The following is a 19,971-nucleotide window of genomic DNA, read 5'->3' as shown; positions in this document are numbered from 1 at the left end:
CAACAGATGCGCCGCTTGATGGTTTCATATATCTGGAAAGGCAAAGCTCATAAAATGGCCTATAGTCGTATGGTTCGTCCTAAACCTCAGGGAGGCCTTAATCTCCCTGACCTGACTAGATATCATGAAGCGGCCCTTCTTTCTCAAATATGTGACTGGTCTCTCCCTCCTGCAGTCAAACCCTGGGTTGATCTGGAGCATGCACTCCTGCGGCACTTTCCCCTCCCTGACCTTTTATGGATACCTTATAGATTGCGACCACAACCCCCTTTATTCCCTAAAACAATATTGGACACTTTAAAAGTTTGGGATAACAGTCTCTTGGCCCATTTCGATTTTGCCTTACCTACCAGAAATGTTTCCCTTCGGGCGCTGAGCAGGATCTTGCCTAATCTCAATTTGTCCTACTGGATGTCCTTGGGCATGGTGTCTTTCGCAGACTTTCTTTCCCCGTCCTCTTTAATATCATACACAGATTTGTGCATTAAGTACCCATTGGGATCATCAGCCTGGTTTTACTATCTCCAACTCACACATTGGTATGCTCTGATGAACACCGGCCCTACCGTATTCCAGACTCCACCACATCTAATTCTGAGTAAATTTAATAACCCCTCCTCTAGGGGTGCAATATCTTTTTGGTATTCCGTACTCTCCCCCATAGCCCCGACGGTTAAGTCCCCTGCTCAGCTCCGGTGGGAGGCAGATCTTCAACGTACCTTTACCTTCTCCCAATGGGAGACTATCTATTTCTCTACCTTCTCTATATCTAAATGCACTAACCATATTGAGATGTATGTAAAACTTTTAAATAGATTATATTTGACACCCTCTAGATTGCATAAAATTTGGCCTACAGTCTCAAAGTTCTGTTGGCGTCTCTGTCATTCTGAAGGATCTATTTTTCATGTCTTCTGGGATTGCCCTGTAATACGCCCCTTTTGGGAGGAAGTGTTCAATCTTATTAAAGATGTCCTGGGTCTCACCTTAATCCCAGATCCTTCCCTCGCCCTTCTCCACTGGTACCCAATCTCTGTACCCAAATCTGACCGATATGTTCTTGGCCATATTCTGATTTCTGCTAAAGCTACTATCGCTCAGAGTTGGAAATCCCCTTCCCCTCCCCCATTTGCCAAAGTCATAACTAAAACACAATCCCATTTTGAAATGGAGACGAGGGAGGCTCCTCACTCTGTGACTATTTCATCCCCTACTGTAAAATGGTATCCTTGGTATCTGTATGTCACAGATGGAGGACCGCCACCCCTATCCCTACCCTCTCCGGTTCCTCAGGGTGCCTCTCCTTTTAATCTAAATGAGACTCCAGAGCGGGACTAGCACATCTAAGTACATGTTCAGGCAGCTATGGTTCCTTTATTGGTTCCTTTTTTTTTTTTTTTTTTTTTTTGTTTGTTTGATGTCTTCAAGTGTACTGCCACATCCTTTTATTTTATGTATGTTCCCCCCCCCCTTTTTTTTTTTTCTTTTTTTCTCTTTCTGTACCCCATAAAAATTTTGTACTATATTCAATAAAAATTTAATGATGAAAAAAAAAAAAAAAAAAAATATCGACCATCGTCTGTGCTTGCAGGCCAACCTGGTCGATATCGAGCAGGTTAGCCTGTTTACTATAGGGACCCGCGATAGTTGATCGTGGGTCGTTACATCGTTTGGGGGGTTGGTGCATATTGCTGGATGTTCAATATCGAACATCCAGCACATGCAGGATGATCAGACAATGATATCTGATCGTTGTCTGATCGTCACATGTGTACGGGCCCTTAGTGAGACTTCAGGTTCTCACATGTGATTTACGTTGTTACAGTTGTATTTGCAAGATCACTGGTGACCCAACACTGCAGAGAGCTAATCCCCACACCCCCTGGTGGTCCCTCTGCTTTAGCTGTACCAAGTCCTGGCTATAGCACTGGTGCTGGTTACACATTATGAGGGGATAACAAGGAGTTCTTAGTTATTTATTTGGATCTTTCTAATGATGGCCATCATCATCGTCACGTGATTTATAATGTTGTCTTGTGATGTTACTATGTAAACAGTAAGAAAAGGTGAGTAAGGTAGGATACAAGACAGTAACTATTATTATATTCCTGATATCCCAGGTCAGGGAAATATCTATGATATATAAATAAATAAGGAGCTGAGTAATAGTAATGCCTGTATAGTATACATGCAGCCTTCCCCATACAACCCAGCACATGCCAATATGATTACAAGCTTGCACAGTCACTCATCAGTGTTCTGAATTGGAGCATTATATTGTATTGTTATTCTACCTCCATGTATTCTATCCCCACATAAACACTTATTATATAGAGTGATGGACTGGGGCAGTGAGATAAAAGAATGTAAATTAGAGAGGGATTGGTGACAGCCATAATAACTATTATCTCTCTTCTGGTAGATGCGGTCTGGCAAGAACTACAACGCTGGTGCTGATTGGTATTCGTTTGGTGTCATCCTAACCCAAATGATCACCAGCAGACTTACCTTCCAACGTAAGCTATTTAAAGCACCAGGCGCAGCAGCCAGAGACATCATTGTAAAGGTAACCTAGATATTACGTTATTTCTGTAACTTATACAATTCTAATGGCTATAGATAATGTTGTATAACATTATATACAGCATGAGGGAAATCCTAGATGTTTAATTTAAAATATATTTTATCACTGTGCTATAGGTTTCAAGATTATGGTATAATTTCACCACCTAATTTTGCCATATAACTGATTGCCGCTTTAAATTAAGAGGCAAACTTGTCGAAATTATGCCAGGTCCGTAATTTTGGACCTATTTAATATCCCTCTCTGTGTGACAAGGGCAGACACAAATGGGTTCCTATGAAACAGCATTTAACACGGGGCGTATCTATAATGGGTGTAGAGCACATGGGGCCCTGGGTCCAGGGGGGCTCACATCGCACACCCTGCTCCCATAGTTTCTAATACTTAACTCTCTAAAGTTCCACGTTGGATGGAGTGGTGCTACACAGAACACCTGAAAAATAGCCGAAGCGGCCACTTTCCTGGCATTTTGTTCATGCACAGTAGACTCTGGGCACAGGCTAGTGCCTGGACTGTACTGAAACTGTCAGTACGCCATGGACGCCGGAGAGAGAGGAAGAGGTCCTGGATGGTGAGTGAACACGGGCCCCCTCCTCTCTAAATATGCCTCTGATTTGACATGAGCAATTATTACACTTTTCTTTAGACACTGGAGACAGTATTAGCTGCTCATCAGAGGCACAGGGCCCACACCGCACACCCTGCACCCATACAGTCTTTATACATACCTGTTTGTTGTCTCCAGAGTGCTGCAAATAGTATTAGGACAACGGCGGCGGCTATTTTCCCAGAGACTTGCGCACTAAGTCAGAATCTGCTGCACACACCGCAGCACCACTAAAGGGAGGAGGGGGCCCACACTGAGTCTGCAATGGGCCCCCTCCTCTCTTAAAACGCCTCTGCTGCTCATGTGATGCCATGTTTAAAATTCATTGCTTTATAAATGCATAGATGCAGCATATAAACCCGTGTGATACCACTCTAAGAGATCCCATTCCTAATACATGAGATTAACAAATTTTCCTGATAAATGTGGCTCTGGATTCCTGATCAGAGATATTTCCCTCATACACAATATGATGCAGCAAGATAGATAAAGGGCTATTTATCAAAATGCAGCAATACAAAATGCACCACTCATTGCTGCAATAGAAAATCAATTGATGCCATTTACTGATAAAATATCACCTTGTCAGCTGAGTGATGCTATGAGTGATACTCCGCTGCTTGGCAATACTGGTCACTTACTGCTTTACCGGGCCAGTCTTGGTGGCTAGCCAGGTCACGTATGCAGCCTTGGGTTTCCAGCTACACTTATATACTCATATATATCACAGGTGACGCAACAAGTGGTGACACCTCTCAATTTTCTGCAGTCGCAAAAGGGGCCTGGCCTTGTGCCCCATGACACCACACCCTAGATATGTGCTATTTTCGGGGCGTGACCGCAATGTCACACCCTCATACTCGTCATGCTGGGGGCTTGTCCAACACAACAGGAGATAATGGGAAGCTCCAGCCTCCACCAGCACAGTGTGTATGACACATCATCCATAACTCCTGCAGCTCTGCTATTTTGGTGTCACCCCCTTGGATGATGTCACCCGGTATGACTTGCACCCCCATAGGGAGGTATATACACAACTGACTACATCATCAAACTCAAACTATTTTTACCAATGTATAGTGAGATAATATGGAAAAATACTAATTATTCTAACAAAGCCCATAAACATATTTCTAGTGGTCACATGTGTGGTCTTTGAAGAACTCTGGCTGTGTACCCTTGGCCTTGAACACCATGATGTTACATATAACTATATATTTGTCTAGTAAGATTTATAAGAGTAATTATTTCATTTCCAAATTTCTAAACAATTGTCCACTTTATAATGAAGCCAGACCTGATCCCCCATTGTTGCACAGACATATGACAGGGAATATGGGAAGGAATGACTTGGTGCTTAGGTGTTCCTGGAGTGGGAAATGATGATGGGCTACTGTGACTTTATGCAGCTGATGGGCTGTCTACTGAGACACCGGCCGGCTATTGCTGTAATCTGCTGCAGTGCACAAATAGATGCACCATCGACTGGACATCAGTTGCACCAACGGACATGGCTGATGGTACATGGCCACTGGTGCCAGTGTAAATGCATCTTACAATGCAGTCCGTGACAATGTCTGCCAACATGCACACCAACATAAGCCACCCCCAGTAACTGGCCAGGAACTTCTATCAGAATTGTATATGTCTCCAAGAAATTCCAATCTGCGTCCCCTGACGATAACCATCATGATGCTTGCTCAGTGCGTCTCAGACCCATGCACACATTTATAACATCCGGCACTTTCATCTGATGTATTAAATGCATCCTCCTCTGCATCAGGCCCAATGTGAGACATGCTACAGTCCCCAGATAGAATCTCAGGGTTATCATACTGTGGCCATGGACAGATCACTTTATATTCCTCTGTGCCAGGCAGCAGAAATGTGTATAACATGATTGTGCTGAGCACGTCTGCTGTATTAATTAAAGTCACTAAATTAAATACAAATCACTTTTTCAGCTGCGCGATAAAGATCCGACCAGACGACTCGGAGTGCATGGAAAGATCCGCCACCATCCATTTTTCCAGCATGTTGACTGGGTCTCAATTGAAGCTCTTGAAGTTGCCCCCCCATACATACCCGCTCCAGTAAGTATAACACAGAACTTGTATGAGCTCCTGGGCAGCCTGTAACTAAATGCAGATCAGCAGATGATGTATAAGTGTCAGTCACATAGATATAAGGAGATGTGCACATGTCACTTCTACCATGTAACACACACATGTCCAGTTTAATCAATAGTTTGGAGTATGGAAGGAAACCCACACCAACCTGGGGAAAACATACAAACTCTATGCATATAAGGCCTTGGCTAAAAATGTAGCTCATGACCCCAGTGCCAGGAGGCTGCAATGTGACTAATATGCCACCTGACTACTTTTACACAATTATAAATGGAAATTTTAAAATAAGATATTCTTGTGAGCAGGGCTATACAGTAATTACTGACAAGACACATTGGGGCATATTCAATTGGGCGCGAGGTATACCGATGAAAAAAAAAACTTGCGGCCCTCGCACCCCAATTTTGGATGACTTTTTTAATTGGATACAGCGGGTATCGGGAGTGTGCATACCCGCGGTATCCAATTTAAAAATAGTGCTTGCGGGGTTTTCAGAGCTGAAAACCCTGTGCCGCGTGAAAAAAAAAATTCTACACTTACCTGCCCAGGGGTCTCCGATGGTCTCCACAGCTCCCGGCAGCCTCTCCTTCATCTTCTCACTGGAGAGGGGGCTGTTGGGAGGCTCCAAGGGCTGGTGGGAAGAGCAAGGGCTGCTGGGAGATGTAATTCTCCCAGTGCCCATTATGGGGGGCACACAGACACTTGAAGGGACAAACATACCGGGGAAAACACAACACTCATATACACACACTCACTCATACACACTTACAAACACTAACAAACACTCACACTCCAGATCTCGCACCAAAGGGGGCGAGCTGTCGGTGTTGAGTGGGGGGTTGCTGCCCAAATGGAGGCGTTCCCGAGGGAATGCTTGCCGTTTGGGGGCGGCCTTACTGACATCACGAGTGATGTCAGTGGAGAGCTTCCGGCTCTGTTAGAGCCGAAAGCTCTCTGGGGCTTGTGAGGAACGAGACTCGTCGCAAGCCCGCTGGTCGTGATGGTCTTGACCATCGCGACCATCATCATGGCCGCTCACTATAGCTGTGTGTGGTAACCCATAGCTATGCGAGCGACCAGGAGGCCGCTCCTAAAAAAACAGCGCCCGCCCTGATTCAGAGCGAGCGCTCACTTTTTGCGAGCGCCTCTGAATCAGGCCCAGAGTCCACTGCCATCTTTTACCCTTCTGCCTCAAAGTAGCCTGGGGTGCAATGCAGTATGGGAGAAAGCAGGAAGAGATTCGTCTCTTCTTGCTTATCTCCCTGAGGTTGCACATAATGCCATCCTTAAATGGTGTTATATTATAGTGAGAAGCTTTGAGCAGTGCCTTGTGCCTGAGTGGTGTCACTCTTTCTTTATGAATTGACAGGCTTCATTCTCATAAATGCTGGTTCAAGGCACAAAGATTTCCTCCTTGGGATCACAACACAGGTGAAGCACAACACAGTCGCTGCACTGAGCAAAGCCAGCTGTGAGCACCCAGTGCACCAACATATCCGGCAAGACACATGGGCAAAATGGTGGCATCTGTGGAAGTGACACCTGGTGCGGGTAGGGGTGAGGAGGGTTATTGTGCATGTAGCAAAGCTGTGTGGTGACAAAAGGGGCGTGACCTCCCAGGACATGGGCATGGCTCTGCGGGTAGGGGACATGGCCTCGCGGGCCAGACCCTCATTTTAGTCACTCCAGGGGTCCGGGAGATGCTGGCTGCCCCCGGAGACAAGTCTGTTACAAAGTGCCAGCTCCCTTCTTACAGCATGCTTGCCAACCCTCCTGATTCTTGCAGGAGTCTCCCATTTTTCTAACAAGCCTCCCGCTGCCTCGCAAAACTATTAAATCCCCTGCACGCCCCACAGCTACATCCGAAACCCAGACTGCACGTGCGCAGGTCCAGATGTGAAAGGGGCGGGACCTGACAGCAGTATGCCTGGCCACGCACCACGGGGTTGTGGTTAACATTGGCCTCCTCCCCCAGCAAGCAGAGCCTCCTGTGTGGCTGTAAGTGCAGGGAGAGACATCAGTTCCCTCCTGCTACAGCGGGGACAGCAGTGGCTACATCTCCTTCTCCTCTGCATAAACAAGTAAGGAATTAATAGTTGTACTGCTCAGGGGGTGTGTGAAAGGAGAGCAGTACAAAGTCAGATTGGGTGGCAGGGGGGGTTGAGCACAAAGGAGGTAAGTGCTCCAGGCCCACCTCTATCGGCCCCCCAGCCTTTGATTATCAGAAACTAAAAAGTGAAAGGAAATGGGGGAAGTCCGAGCAGTGGGGGGGGGGGGGGCGTGGCACTGTGTGTGCAGCAGGATATGAGCAGCATGAGGGAGAGGAGGACTAGTGCAGACAGTGGGCCTGATTCATTATGCGCTCGCAAGCGGGTCGATGTTTGGCCACTGCGCATGCGCACGCCGGCTCCGAAAAGCGCATGCGCGAGACCCGGCTAGTGACGGCACCAAAAGAGGGCGGCTGTCGATGTTGATCGACAGCTCGCCGCATTTTGGAGGCGGGCAGGGGGAGTGGCTGGCCAAATGGAGGCGTTCCCGACGGAATGCCTGCCGTTTGGGATTGGCCCCACCGACATCATGAGTGATGTCAGTGGTGAGCTTCCGGCTCTATTAAGAGCCAGAAGCTCACTGGGGCTTGCAGGAACGAGACCCTACCGCAAGAGTGTCGTTGCAAGCTCCGATGGTCGAGACCATCGCGACCATCACCTGGCCGCTCGCAATAGTTGTGGGTGGTCACAAAAAAAAAAAACGCCCTGATTCAGAGCGAGCGCTCTTTCAGAGCGTCCGGCTCTGAATCAGGCCCAGTGTACACAGTGTGAGGTACTAACAGGGAGGGGGGACACTGTATATAAGTGAGTGTGACAGTATGTATGTGTGTGTAAATGTGTGACTGTATGTATATGTGTGTGATTGCCTCTCTCCCCCCCAATACTAGGGGTCACCTCACCCTGCAAAGCTGCTAATATTACCTTTATGGTGCCGATGTCACACTATTACACCCCCAATAACACTGTGAACCAGCATCCTACATACACTCCCCCCCCATGCTAGGGTCACCTCACCCAGCAGGAGGCATTGCTGGCAGCTATAATTATTAACCTTGTGGTGCCCATGTTACACCTATTACAACCTACTCTTGTTGTACCTGGAAGTGACGTGCAGTGAGGGTGGAAGTGCGGATCCCTGCCCACACAGTTCACTAAAAAATAAACTTGTCCCATCGTGGGCTTACCACGCTTCAGGCTCTGTGGCTCGCCACAAGATTATATTTCCACTCTATGCCCACTTGGATGGTAGAGAATGATGTTGGACAGTAGCTGATGATGGCAGGGTACAGAAACTGAGGGGGATCTAGCTGTAACCGTCACCTCACCCTACTACAGTTTTTATTTGCCACTACAGGATACACCCCTGAGCGGAATTATATATGCCCATAGGCAGAGCTAGATACGCCTTTGGGGCGGAGCCTGACACGTCCCCTCAATGGTGCCCGAGCAGTGCATTCTACTAACAAATATAATCTCCCTGAAACTAGTTTTCAAAAGTGGGCAAGTATGTCCTACAGTGCAGCACCCAGCTCCTGTTACTGAGGAGGAGTCTGCACTTTGGTGTCACCCCTCGGCCAGTGACACACGGGTGCGACCCGCATACCCCTTGTGACGCCCTGGAAACAAGTTGGCACAAGCCAACTTGTGGCCAGAGATACTGAGATACTGAGCAGAATAAGGGAGCTCATTATGAAGCAGGGAGTAGGTACACTGGCACTCCTATGTTTCCAGAGCAGTAAGGTCTGAGATTTACTTTCTAATGGTGCATACACATGGTCAGACTTGCTAAATCAACGATGGACGATTTACACTATTTTACCAATGATTTCACAAACGATGAATGATGAACAATTTCTGACAGTAATTAAATTAATGAAATTGTCCAAATCTGACTGCAAACACAGTCGATTTCAGAAATCTGACATGCGGGCACGCGCATTGTTCGTCGTGCATGTCAACGATATGAACGATGTAGCGATTTTTACAATTGTTATAGTTCATATCCTCAAAAAAATCGGTCCGTGTGTACCCTCCATTAGAGTGATATTTTGGAAATGAGATTAGGGTGGATGTGGTGCATTTCCATTTGTGCAAAGGGAACATTTCCACTATTATTGGGGCTTTTCTTAGCCTTCATATTGCACTTTGGGGGAGAAAGACATTTATAGCATCTCCCCCACAAATTGCAGGTTTTTAAGAGTGGTGTTGTTGCCCATAGCAACCAATCAAATTCTTCTTATAATTAGTCTAGTACCTTCTAGGAGATAATAGCTAGAATCTGATTGGTTGCTATGGGCAACATCTCCACTTCTATAAACCCGCACTTTAGTAAATAAACCTCTAAATGTTTATGTTATTGAATGGGGGGAAATAAAGTGGTTGGAGGTTGGAGTATAAAGTGATAGTTAGACTTTCTATAGTGACTCTGGAAATTCATTATCCTGTCTGCACACCAAGGTGCTCTTCTAGGTTACGTAGGCTTCTCCTGAGAGCACAGAGGGCCTGATTCAGAGCCGCTCATAAGCGGCCGCTCGTTCTCTCCGAGCGATGTTTGCCCACCTGCGCATCGGATCGTTATACACATGCGCGAACCAGTCGGTGTGGTCGAAATTCATGTGCTCGCAAAATAGCGAATGCCTGATAATTTGTGTGACAGGAGTAGGCGTATGTGGGTGGTAACGGGGGAACGTGCTTGAAAACGGGGAGTGGAGATCCGAACGCAGGCGTGCTTAAAGGTCAAAACGGGCGTTTTATGGGTGTGCATAATTAAAACAGCAGCGTAATTGACCACGTCACTGGGTTATTTTATAGCCAGAACTGCTCGCAAAATTGTGGTAGCAAAAACCAACCCCAAGAATAGCGAGCAGTTCATACCCTGGTCGATTTACTCGATTAATCTAATAAATAGCGGACATGACGTAGGATGCGAGCGGCCAGGGGGCGTATTCTTTGAAAAAATGACCGCAACTTTTGTTCGCTCGTTCAGACCTAGAGGCGTGAACAGACCGCAAAGAGCGAACGGTTGATTTGAATAGCCACCCCTATTTTCTGGACGAGCGAGCGCTAATTGCGTCCGGCTCTGAATCAGGCCCAAAGTACACAGAAGTTTCATAAATGCTGTTTTCCTATCTTACACATTGAAATAAAAGATGCAATAATCACTTATTTCTTCTTTCTGTAGTCAGCCATTCCTCACTCTGGATGCAGAAAGAACCACCTGGAAAGTCTGGAAGCAGCCGAGGCCAGCAAACAGCCAATAACATCTAAGGACCAGGCAGTATTTCATGGGTTCTCATTTACCAACTCCACCTGGAGAACCCTGCCAAAGCCACCCTGCCTATAAGTACACAGAGCTCAGGCAGCAGCACTGCTGGTTACACCAATGGAGGTCTCTGCATGTATGTACATAATATATTTATGTGTTATTATTTGTAAACATGTTTAATTTAATATTTTAATTTTAAATGAATGAAGGATAAAGAAAGAAAAAAGGGAGCTAGAACTAACAATAATGTAAAGAGCAGTAATAATCAATATTCATAATGACAGGTGTACAATAGGCTTCTCAGAAGACCAAATGGAGAAACAATAGCAGTCTTGAGATAATTACCTAAACTGACATACAGCTTGAGTTATGCATAAGAAATATAATAAAATGGGGGAAATTGAGGGCAGGGGGTGTGGAGAAGAGGCCTGTCAGGGATGTTAGCAGAGGACGGACACCTCAGAAGAAGCAAGAGAACCATGCAATATCAGTTGTTTCATGGGGCCTTATGGTGCGTGATCCAGGGGGAACAAATGCTGGAGAATGTATTACAGTGCTCATGAAAGACGCTAGTAATGTATTCTAGCTGGTATGTACCCAAAATGGAACTGATCAGTGCAGTGGATGATTGGGTTATTGTATGTCATGTAGAGCATAACAGCCAGGGCTGCATGTAAATGGTTGTAGAGTGTATCATCAGAGATAGAATAGGGACAGTATAAGTAATAAGGTGCGTTCTGTCCACAGATCATCTGGTAACATCAGTGAGAGCCTGCTAGTAGAACACCGTCATGTCCATGAAGAGTAGGAGCAAGGATTCCACCGAGATCGTCAGATGAGTTCGTTACTTGGTGAGTATAGTTTGGTTAGGGACATGAATGGTGGTGCTCTCACAGAACTGCCCTTCTTTTCTTTACAGCAATCCAAGGCTGGTGTACAAGGCAGGGATCCTCTTCTCCTGTGTCAGTGCTGCGCCCGTCAGTGAGGCCTGAGTTTTATTCCCTGATTACTGCTGGATCACAGCATGGTGAGTCAGGAATTTGAGGTGTCTCTCTCTTAGTCCTCTAGCTCTACACACCCTTACTTTTTGGCATAGTGGGCAGGATCATTGATCACTATAATATAGTAGGACCAAGGAGTGCCCAGCACCTCCCGTACCAGCCCTAGCTCTGTATCTATTTAATCACTAGCCATTCTCTGCTCACAAATATTTCTACCATATGCCACCCTTTGCCTACCAGCTTCTATCTCACATTCCATGCTCTACCCACCAGCTTTTTGTTCATATTCCCCCTGGTAACCAACATTTCCCTCACATGCCCCCAGGCTCACCAGATTTCTGTCACATGCCACACACTCCCTACCAGCTGTTCTCTCACTTGTCTTATCTCCCATGACACCCTCTGGCCACCAGCTTTTATCCCATAAGTCAACCCTTGCCTTCCAATTTTTCTCACCCCTGTCATTCCTTGCCAATCATCTTTGTATTATTCTAATCATTTTTATAGTCAAAACTCTGCAGTCTGACAGGGAGTATGACTGCACATCCCTGTCTCTAACATGCCCATGATCTTGTCCCTCACATGCCACTACTTTCCCACCAACTTTCCTATAAAATACTGTGCTACCCCCTGCTCACCAGTTTTTATATCATGCAACACCCCACCCACTGGCACATACTAAAATTTAAGTGTAACATATTGCTTAATTAATACAATACTAACCATAAGCAGTCACTATTGTGCCAGACAGGTTGTCTTCTTCATCATGTCTGACATTTAAAGGCACATAGTTTAGGCTTATATGTTTGAATGAAGGAAGTCATTCAATGACAGCACCCATATCCAGTGGCGTAACTAGGGTATTTGGAGCCCAGGGCAAGTTAAAACATAGAGTGCCCCCAAAGTATTAATGTGGCCGCATATCACAAGGGGCGTGGCCACTAGAAAAAAGGGACATGTCAACATGAAGCACCACTGTTTCTCGTCACTCTGGGAAGTCCCCAGTAGTAGTGCCCCTCTTGCAATGCCCACTGTAGTAGTGCCCCATATGTAATGTCCACAGTAGTAGTGCACCCTGTAGTAGTGCCCCTTATACAATGCCCCAAGTAGTGCCTCTTATACAGTGCCCCCAGTAATGCACCCTTATACAGCGCCTCCAGTAGTGGTCCCCCCTATGCAGTGCCCCCAGTAGTGGTCCCCCTTATGCTGTGCCCCCAGTAGTGGTCCCCCTATGCAGTGCTCCCAGTAGTGCCCCTTATACAGTGCCCCCAGTAGTGGCCCCCCTATGCAGTGCCCCTTATACAGTGCCCCTAGTAATGGTGCCCCTATGCAGTGCCCTCAGTAGTGGTCCCCCCTATGCAGTGACCTCAGTAGTAGTCCCCCCTATGCAGTATACCCAGTAGTGTCCCTTAAATAAAAACACACACACAAAAAAACCCACAACACTTACCTGAATCCTCGCTCCCACCGCTGTCCGCTCCTCCTTCCTCCTGGCCCACCCTACACTCTGCATGGGTGTCTCTCCCATAGTGCAGAGTGTAGAGTGGGCCAGGAGGAAGGAGCAGCGGTCAGCCGGAAGATGGAGCTCATGAGTGAGCTCCAACCTGGCTCCTGTAGTGGGCGCAGCAGCCAATGAGAGTCTGTCTGACTCTCATTGGCTGCCAAAACAAACAAACCGTCGGGTAGTACGCAGTAACAAACACACGTACTACCCGGTGCCAGTGTTTGTTACTGTGTAGTGTGGACCGCACTACACTTGCTTGAAATCAGTGTCCTGGACTGTGGCCTCTGGTGCTGATGGTCCAACGGCACCCAGGGCACGTGCCCTGTTCAACCCTCCCACGTTACGCCACTGCCCATATCACATACTAAACTATAATATTTAAAAAAAGAGTGACTTGTTACATTTATATAATGCCCCCTGCAGAAGAAAGAATCTGTCTTTATATATACGTATGTACAACTGCATACTAGTGTCATATTCAGGTGGGGTCAAGCAGGGAATGTGCCCTGGGTGCCGTAATAGGTCTGACAAACATTTAAAAGAGATTAATAATTTTCTAATATATCTCTTCCCCCACAATACCCACCACATACCAATCACCAACTAATGATCCGCATATGTCATCCATGCCCTACGTCCAAATGCTCACCCCAAATGTAATATATACCAATTAAAGCCTCATAGTAAAGGCACATATATTTTGGCAAATGTAAGGCCTCATGATAAAGGCACTTACCTAAATGCATCCAAATTGAGAGCCAGCTTACCTGGGAGTCACCCCTGGGAACTTTAATTGGTATATATTACATTTGGGGTGAGTGTTTGGACGTAGGGCCCCCCGAGGCTACTCTGGCTGGGCCTCCTCAGGGCATCACCACTTAATACACATAGTAACTTTTCACATCACCTTTTATGTTTGTTTAATATTCATGTATTTTCTCACATATATTTTAACCTCTCATTCCACACTTATTGATTACTCACACACATCTATACTTTACACTGCACTATCACTCTTTTTCCATTTTCGTGTGATGCCCTGTGGAGGTCCTGGGCTGGACTTTTTTGGGGTGCACTGCGCCCCGGACGTGAACCTCTTATTGTTAGGGACTGCTAGTGACAGAGAAGCCGTGACGAGGCCTAGCAGCTTCCCATGTATTTGCAAATGCATGCAACCAATATCTCTGATTTCTATTACCATATAGTATTCATATGTTGTTGCTAGTACAATTCAGTGTGCTGAGGAACAATAGGGGGTTAAAACCCCCCTCTCTTTTCTACTTGTATGACCCCTCCCTTTCATGCACCTGAAAAGTACTATCAGATTGATTGAGCAGCTGCCATTTTTTTGTTTGCATTTATAATCATGAAATATTTGGAAAAGGACATGTTTGTAGGAGGGTGCTTATTCAGTTTACTGGGTGGTGCTGAACAACCTAGCATCGGCCCTGTCTGTATGTTGTGTGCATATACACTATATATATATTATATGGAATCTCCCCCCGCTTGTCCCTGCACAGCGGCACTACTGCGTCTCTAGCATGACTCACATTACACAGCAGCACCCTCTGTGTTCTCTTTAGCTCCTAAGGTAAGACAGACTAACCACCAATGACCGTCTCCTCAGGGCTATATTAACATTTTTGTAAGCTCACTGTCTGCTGTCCTGCTGCAGCTGCCTCATGCATCTAACATCTAGTCAGAGCCAGGGACTTGAAGATTTTCCTCCCCTCACACCCCTGCAACCTAGTAGAACCCCACAGTGTCAGCACATACAGTAACCCAGCACAAAGCCCAGAAATCACACCCGCACACTAATACAGATAGGATATAGCAGCACAGATGGTGTAATGGTTAGCATTACTGCCTCACAACACTGAGGTTGTGGGTTCATGTCCCACTACAGCCCCAACTGTGTGGAGTTTGTATATTCTCCCTGTGCTTGTGTGGGTTTCCTCCCACGCTACAAAAATATACAGGTAGGTTAATTGACCCCCAACAAAAATTAACCCTAGTGTGTCTGTGTGTGAGCATGTGGTAGGGAATATAGATTGTGAGCTCCATTGGGGCAGGGAATGATGTGAATGGCCAGATATTCTCTGTAAAAGCACTGTGGAATATGTATGCACTATATAAATAACTGGTAATAAATAAATATAGCAATATATACATAGAATAGGTACAACAAACAATAAATAAATCTCATGAGCAAGGGTCACAACAAAATCATTTTTGTTTAATGCATGTAGCACACATAAGTAAAATTTACATATAAATGTGCTTTAATTTCACTGATCATTTTGCTAATATGCTTTTGACAGTTTTTTCAATTGAATTCTGTACACAGTGTTATAGTAATTAACCAGTTTATGTATCTTTATTAGGTTTATTTCATTCTGATGTAGAATTTTTTTTTTCAAGGGGGGGGGGCATTTCACAATTTGCCCTGGGCACTAAAAACCCTGGTTACTGTACGCCTCTGCTATACACCCTAATTTTAATCCTAATAAGTGGTGCTACCATGCTGAGATGAAGTCCTACTGTATATAAGAAAAATAGGGTGATGGTGCATACTCTGATTCTTTGGAAGGTTACATTATGATTAGAGGCCTTTTCCTGTAATTAACCTGCAGGTGCTATGAGGACCCCTTGTGGACTGGGTGGTGGACAGTTGAATGATATAAATGTTAAATAAACCTTAATAACTAATAAGCAGGGCCGTAACTAGGGTAGAGCGATCTGTGCCATCACACCGCAGGGCAGGGGGGCACTGTTTGAGCCTTTCAATTTTCTGTTCATATTCATTCTCACTTGTAACTTCCTCTTCATTTATCCCCAGCATCTCCTGGTCCAGGCCCTTCCCCATGAGGCCATGCTCTTTTTTCGGGTGCGTTTTGTCCCCATTTGAAAAACAGGGGGGGCGCCAATGCTCTTTCTGGCACAGGGCACCAAAAATTCTAGTTACAGCTCTGCTAATAAGACTTTCTTATGAAAAAAGTGCTAATAGCACACAAAGGTATTGTTCACTCTAGCACCCTGCACCTGTTGCAACCTGTGTAGTTCCTCTTTCTTGCCTGGGGAGTTGCTCTATGCTCTGGTGCTTCTAGCACACTCAGCTGATGCAACAAACTAGTGAAATACATACCACAGTGTGCTAGATGCACCAGAGCAGAGAGCGACACCCCAGGCAGGAAAGAGGAACTGCACAGGTTGCGACAGGTGCAGATGCTAGAATGAAGACTACAAAGGTGCTAAGTGTCATTTACTAACTGCAACATATGATGACGGTCAGTGTGTGTTCTGTTTTTTAAATGTGCGTATTAGGACATGCACAGGGGAAGCCCATGTTATACCTTTGGTAACTGTCCACAAAATGTAGATAAAGCTGTATTGGATGGATTGTGGGTGCACATGGAAATGTAGATGATGGAAAGAATAAAAGCGTCACGTTACATTCCGGCCTCCTATTATTACACCATCAGCCTATTCATTACTTTCCTATATTACACCTTCTCCTAAAACAAGCATCACCAGTAATATATTAATAATGACTGGGAGGGTACTGGGAGGGTTGTGGACAGTCTCTTACTACATGTGGCCCTTTTATATGTCAGTACTATTATTACAAAGCGTATATATGTGCACCTAGTCAGGCATTCATCTGAGAGATGTCTGGGTGATACAAAAGCCGTCCTACTGATAGTATAGAGTTAGACCATCTCCTAATTACAGACACCTTCTAAGATCCTTTAGTAGAGAATAGGCTCTGCGACCACCCACTAACCAGAGAATGCCCCTATACATGCCCAATCTCCTTCCCTTCAGTCTCATTTACATATCACATCCTGCAAGTGCAGCCCCCAATATTTAGCTACAAACACTGATTATCCCAACTTCCCCCATCAAGATGTTGCACCACCCCTAGATATACAGATCCAGGTGCTTACTGTATAAGTGTGCACATTAGTGCAAGAAGAGATGTCACAAGGCAGCATATGCTTTGCAGCGGGGATGTAGTAATCTGAAGCTGGAATGCAGAATGATGCGGGCCTGAATGAGGCAAGTACAGGACGCCCATTCTCTTAGCCACGTTGTAGGTTTAGGGCACCCCTGGGGGGACTTAGGGCTATGCACCCCCCAGGGAGGGTTAAGGTTAGGCTAGGGGAAGGGGGGGTTGGGACTAGGCACCCCCCCCGGGAGGGTTAGGGTATGGGGAGTTAGGTTTAGGCCCTAACGGGGGGAGGTTAGGGTTAGGCACTAGGGGGGAGGTTAGGGTTATACACCCCTAATGGAGGGTTGGGGGGGGGGGAAGGGAGGGTTACTTACCTCTCTGCTTTCAGGATTTGAACCGGTGGCTGTACAGCCGCCGGCAATACAATCCCACTCCCTGCAGAGGCGTAGTGTTACACTCTGTTATATAACCCGGCTATACAGTATCTAGTTGTACATGTGACCAGAGTGCACATGTGTAATAGGTATACTGATCTGATATTCATTTGTAATTATACAGCACATCGAATACCATGCAGATGTCAAGATTATAGAAGACTGAAGATTGTAGAAGACTGAAGATTGTAGGAAGACTGAAGATTGTAGCCTTATGAATAAGATTTGTTAAATTCTATGAAAACTGTTCTTTTATATGTAGAAAAACGTGATTTATATGTATTACCTTAATCACTTTTATACTTATTTATTTACTTTTATATTTTAATATTTAGGTTTATATATATTTAATAGATAAGAGATAATAACATCAGAGGTGTGTGCTGGCCGGCTGGAAGGGGTGGTTTGGAGGTCGGATATACATAAAATAAATTTATATAAAATGTAATGGATTGTAATATGAGGATGGTTCAATAAGTAAGGTAACATAACCTCTCACCTGTGTAATATTCTCTATTTCATTCTAATATCCGGGCAGTCCAGAGCAGGTAGACCACTGCTTCCCTTCACGTCCGTTACACTGCGCCTCATATAAGTCATTGTCACAAGTCGCCATCGTGCTCCGATTGTCTCTCCTCCTCCAGGTCGCGAGTCACACGCCCGGACTTCTGCTACTGTGTAACGTAAACACCTTACTGGGATGACACCTTCTGTTGCTCGGAGATTGAGATGCCAGATTATGTGATACTGGATGACGTTTCCTCCTCACCTGTGGATTACCATTAATCACCTGCCCTGTTAGTCTATTGGTTCAATCCCTTTGTTAAGCCTGCCTGTTCATTGCCGGCTATAGCATGTCTAACGTGTGCTTTAGGTTCCTGCCACTCATGTATCTGTGATTCTGCCTGTGTTTTGGAGATTGTCAGCTATTACGCTCATTCCATTTCTTGGCTCTCAAACTGCACCTCGGCTATCAAAGCCACATCTCGGCCCTCAAGGTCGCATCTCTACATTTTACATCTCAGCTCTCCAGCTGCACCTCAGCTCTGAAGCCGCACCTCGGCCCTCAAGGCCGCATCTCTGCCTGAACCTCGGCTCTCGCAGTGGCAAATTGGCTCTCAAAGTCGCAACTCAGCCCTTTGGACTGCTACTCAGCCATGATATCCATCAGCTCTTTAAGCCACACCCTATTCCTCCTTGTATATCTCACCCTTTCCTGAGATTCAACAGTCACATAATATCTTGTGGCCCTAGGATAACCGTAAAAGCCTCTACTATCTCGAGTTAAGTCCAGGCGGCCACCTAAGTACCGGTGAACGTGTCCAGTTCTAAGGGAACAGCGGGTGGTTGTTATTGGTGAAGACCTCATCTGTATGATTCTAGAGGTCTTACACGGTGAGTCCTAGGGGACCATAACAGTTATACTGTCCCAACATCAGTTGTAAGATGGCAGGGCTGGCGGAAATATGGTCAAACATTGAGGTGCGTAGTATAATCAGATTTGTGTGCCTAAAGGGCATATTAGCAGCTGAAATTCATCGCCAACTTGTTGAGGTGTACGGTGATAACGCCATATCATGGAAACAGGTTAGGTTTGGTTCACTGACTTTGATAATGGCCACACTCTGCCAACCGCACATCTGAGTTCTTATGGTGCTGGCATTGGGAGGTACTGGACTATCCGCCCTACAGCCCTGACCTGGCACTGAGTGATTTCCATCTCTTTGGACCATTGAAGGAGCAGCTGGGTAGAATGTGATTCACAACTAATGGTGAAGTTCAGCAATCCATCATGTCCTGGCTATGTACTGATTTCTTCTACAGTATGCTGGATAGATACCTTGGTACACTGTATGAATAAATGCTTAGACAAGTATGGGGCCTAGGTGGAAAAATAATCTGTAACAAGGCCATACTATTGATTATACGTATATGTACGAGTTGAATAAACTTACGCAATGAGAGGTCTTGTTAACTTATTTACTGAACCACCCTCGTACATAAAATAAATTGATATAAAATTGAATGGATTTTAAAATAAAATATGAAGAATTGTAAGAACAAACACAATAAATGTTTTCCAGAACATTTCCTGCTGAGTGATGCCTTATTCAGATACTTGGTGTACAGAAAAAGACAGGAAGCTTTCTACAATTCATTATAATAAGCGTAGTTACTATACATGTGGGGCTGTTCTATAGGAATCTGTAGTTACCAAGCTGTCTAACAGAATATTATCTACACATATTCACATAAATACTACTAAATACATATAAAATGGCAGGGAAATAAAACAGGACAACCCACAATAGACATTGCCTCTCCCAGTCAGCCACTTCCCCACACTAGCACCGGCCCTGGTGGTAGCATATTTGTGTGTACATGCAGGGCCGGATTAAGGCCCACATGGGCCTGGAGCTGAAAATGTTCAAAGGCCTGTACTGAGA

General features: G+C 45.5%; 1 protein-coding gene across 1 annotated transcript in view; it reads left to right on the top strand.

Annotated features, from left to right (window-relative positions):
* Window positions 1-19,549, top strand: part of LOC148511668 (protein kinase C delta type-like) — a 65,239-nt gene extending 45,690 nt beyond the window's left edge. Inside the window, exons 7-11 of the mRNA XM_088482806.1 lie at window positions 2,423-2,566; window positions 5,156-5,284; window positions 10,550-10,766; window positions 11,381-11,660; window positions 17,649-19,549. Coding sequence (XP_088338932.1) covers window positions 2,423-2,566; window positions 5,156-5,284; window positions 10,550-10,711 — 435 coding nt within the window. The 3' untranslated portion in view covers window positions 10,712-10,766; window positions 11,381-11,660; window positions 17,649-19,549. The remainder of the gene's footprint in view (window positions 1-2,422; window positions 2,567-5,155; window positions 5,285-10,549; window positions 10,767-11,380; window positions 11,661-17,648) is intronic.
* The last annotated feature ends 422 nt before the right edge of the window (window positions 19,550-19,971 follow it).

Source organism: Taudactylus pleione, unplaced genomic scaffold, assembly GCF_031769625.1.
Source record: "Taudactylus pleione unplaced genomic scaffold, aTauple2 ptg000296l, whole genome shotgun sequence".
Classification (NCBI taxonomy): Eukaryota; Metazoa; Chordata; class Amphibia; order Anura; family Myobatrachidae; genus Taudactylus; species Taudactylus pleione.
The sequence above is the reverse complement of the archived record's forward strand: the minus strand, read 5'-3'. Positions and strand labels throughout refer to the sequence as shown.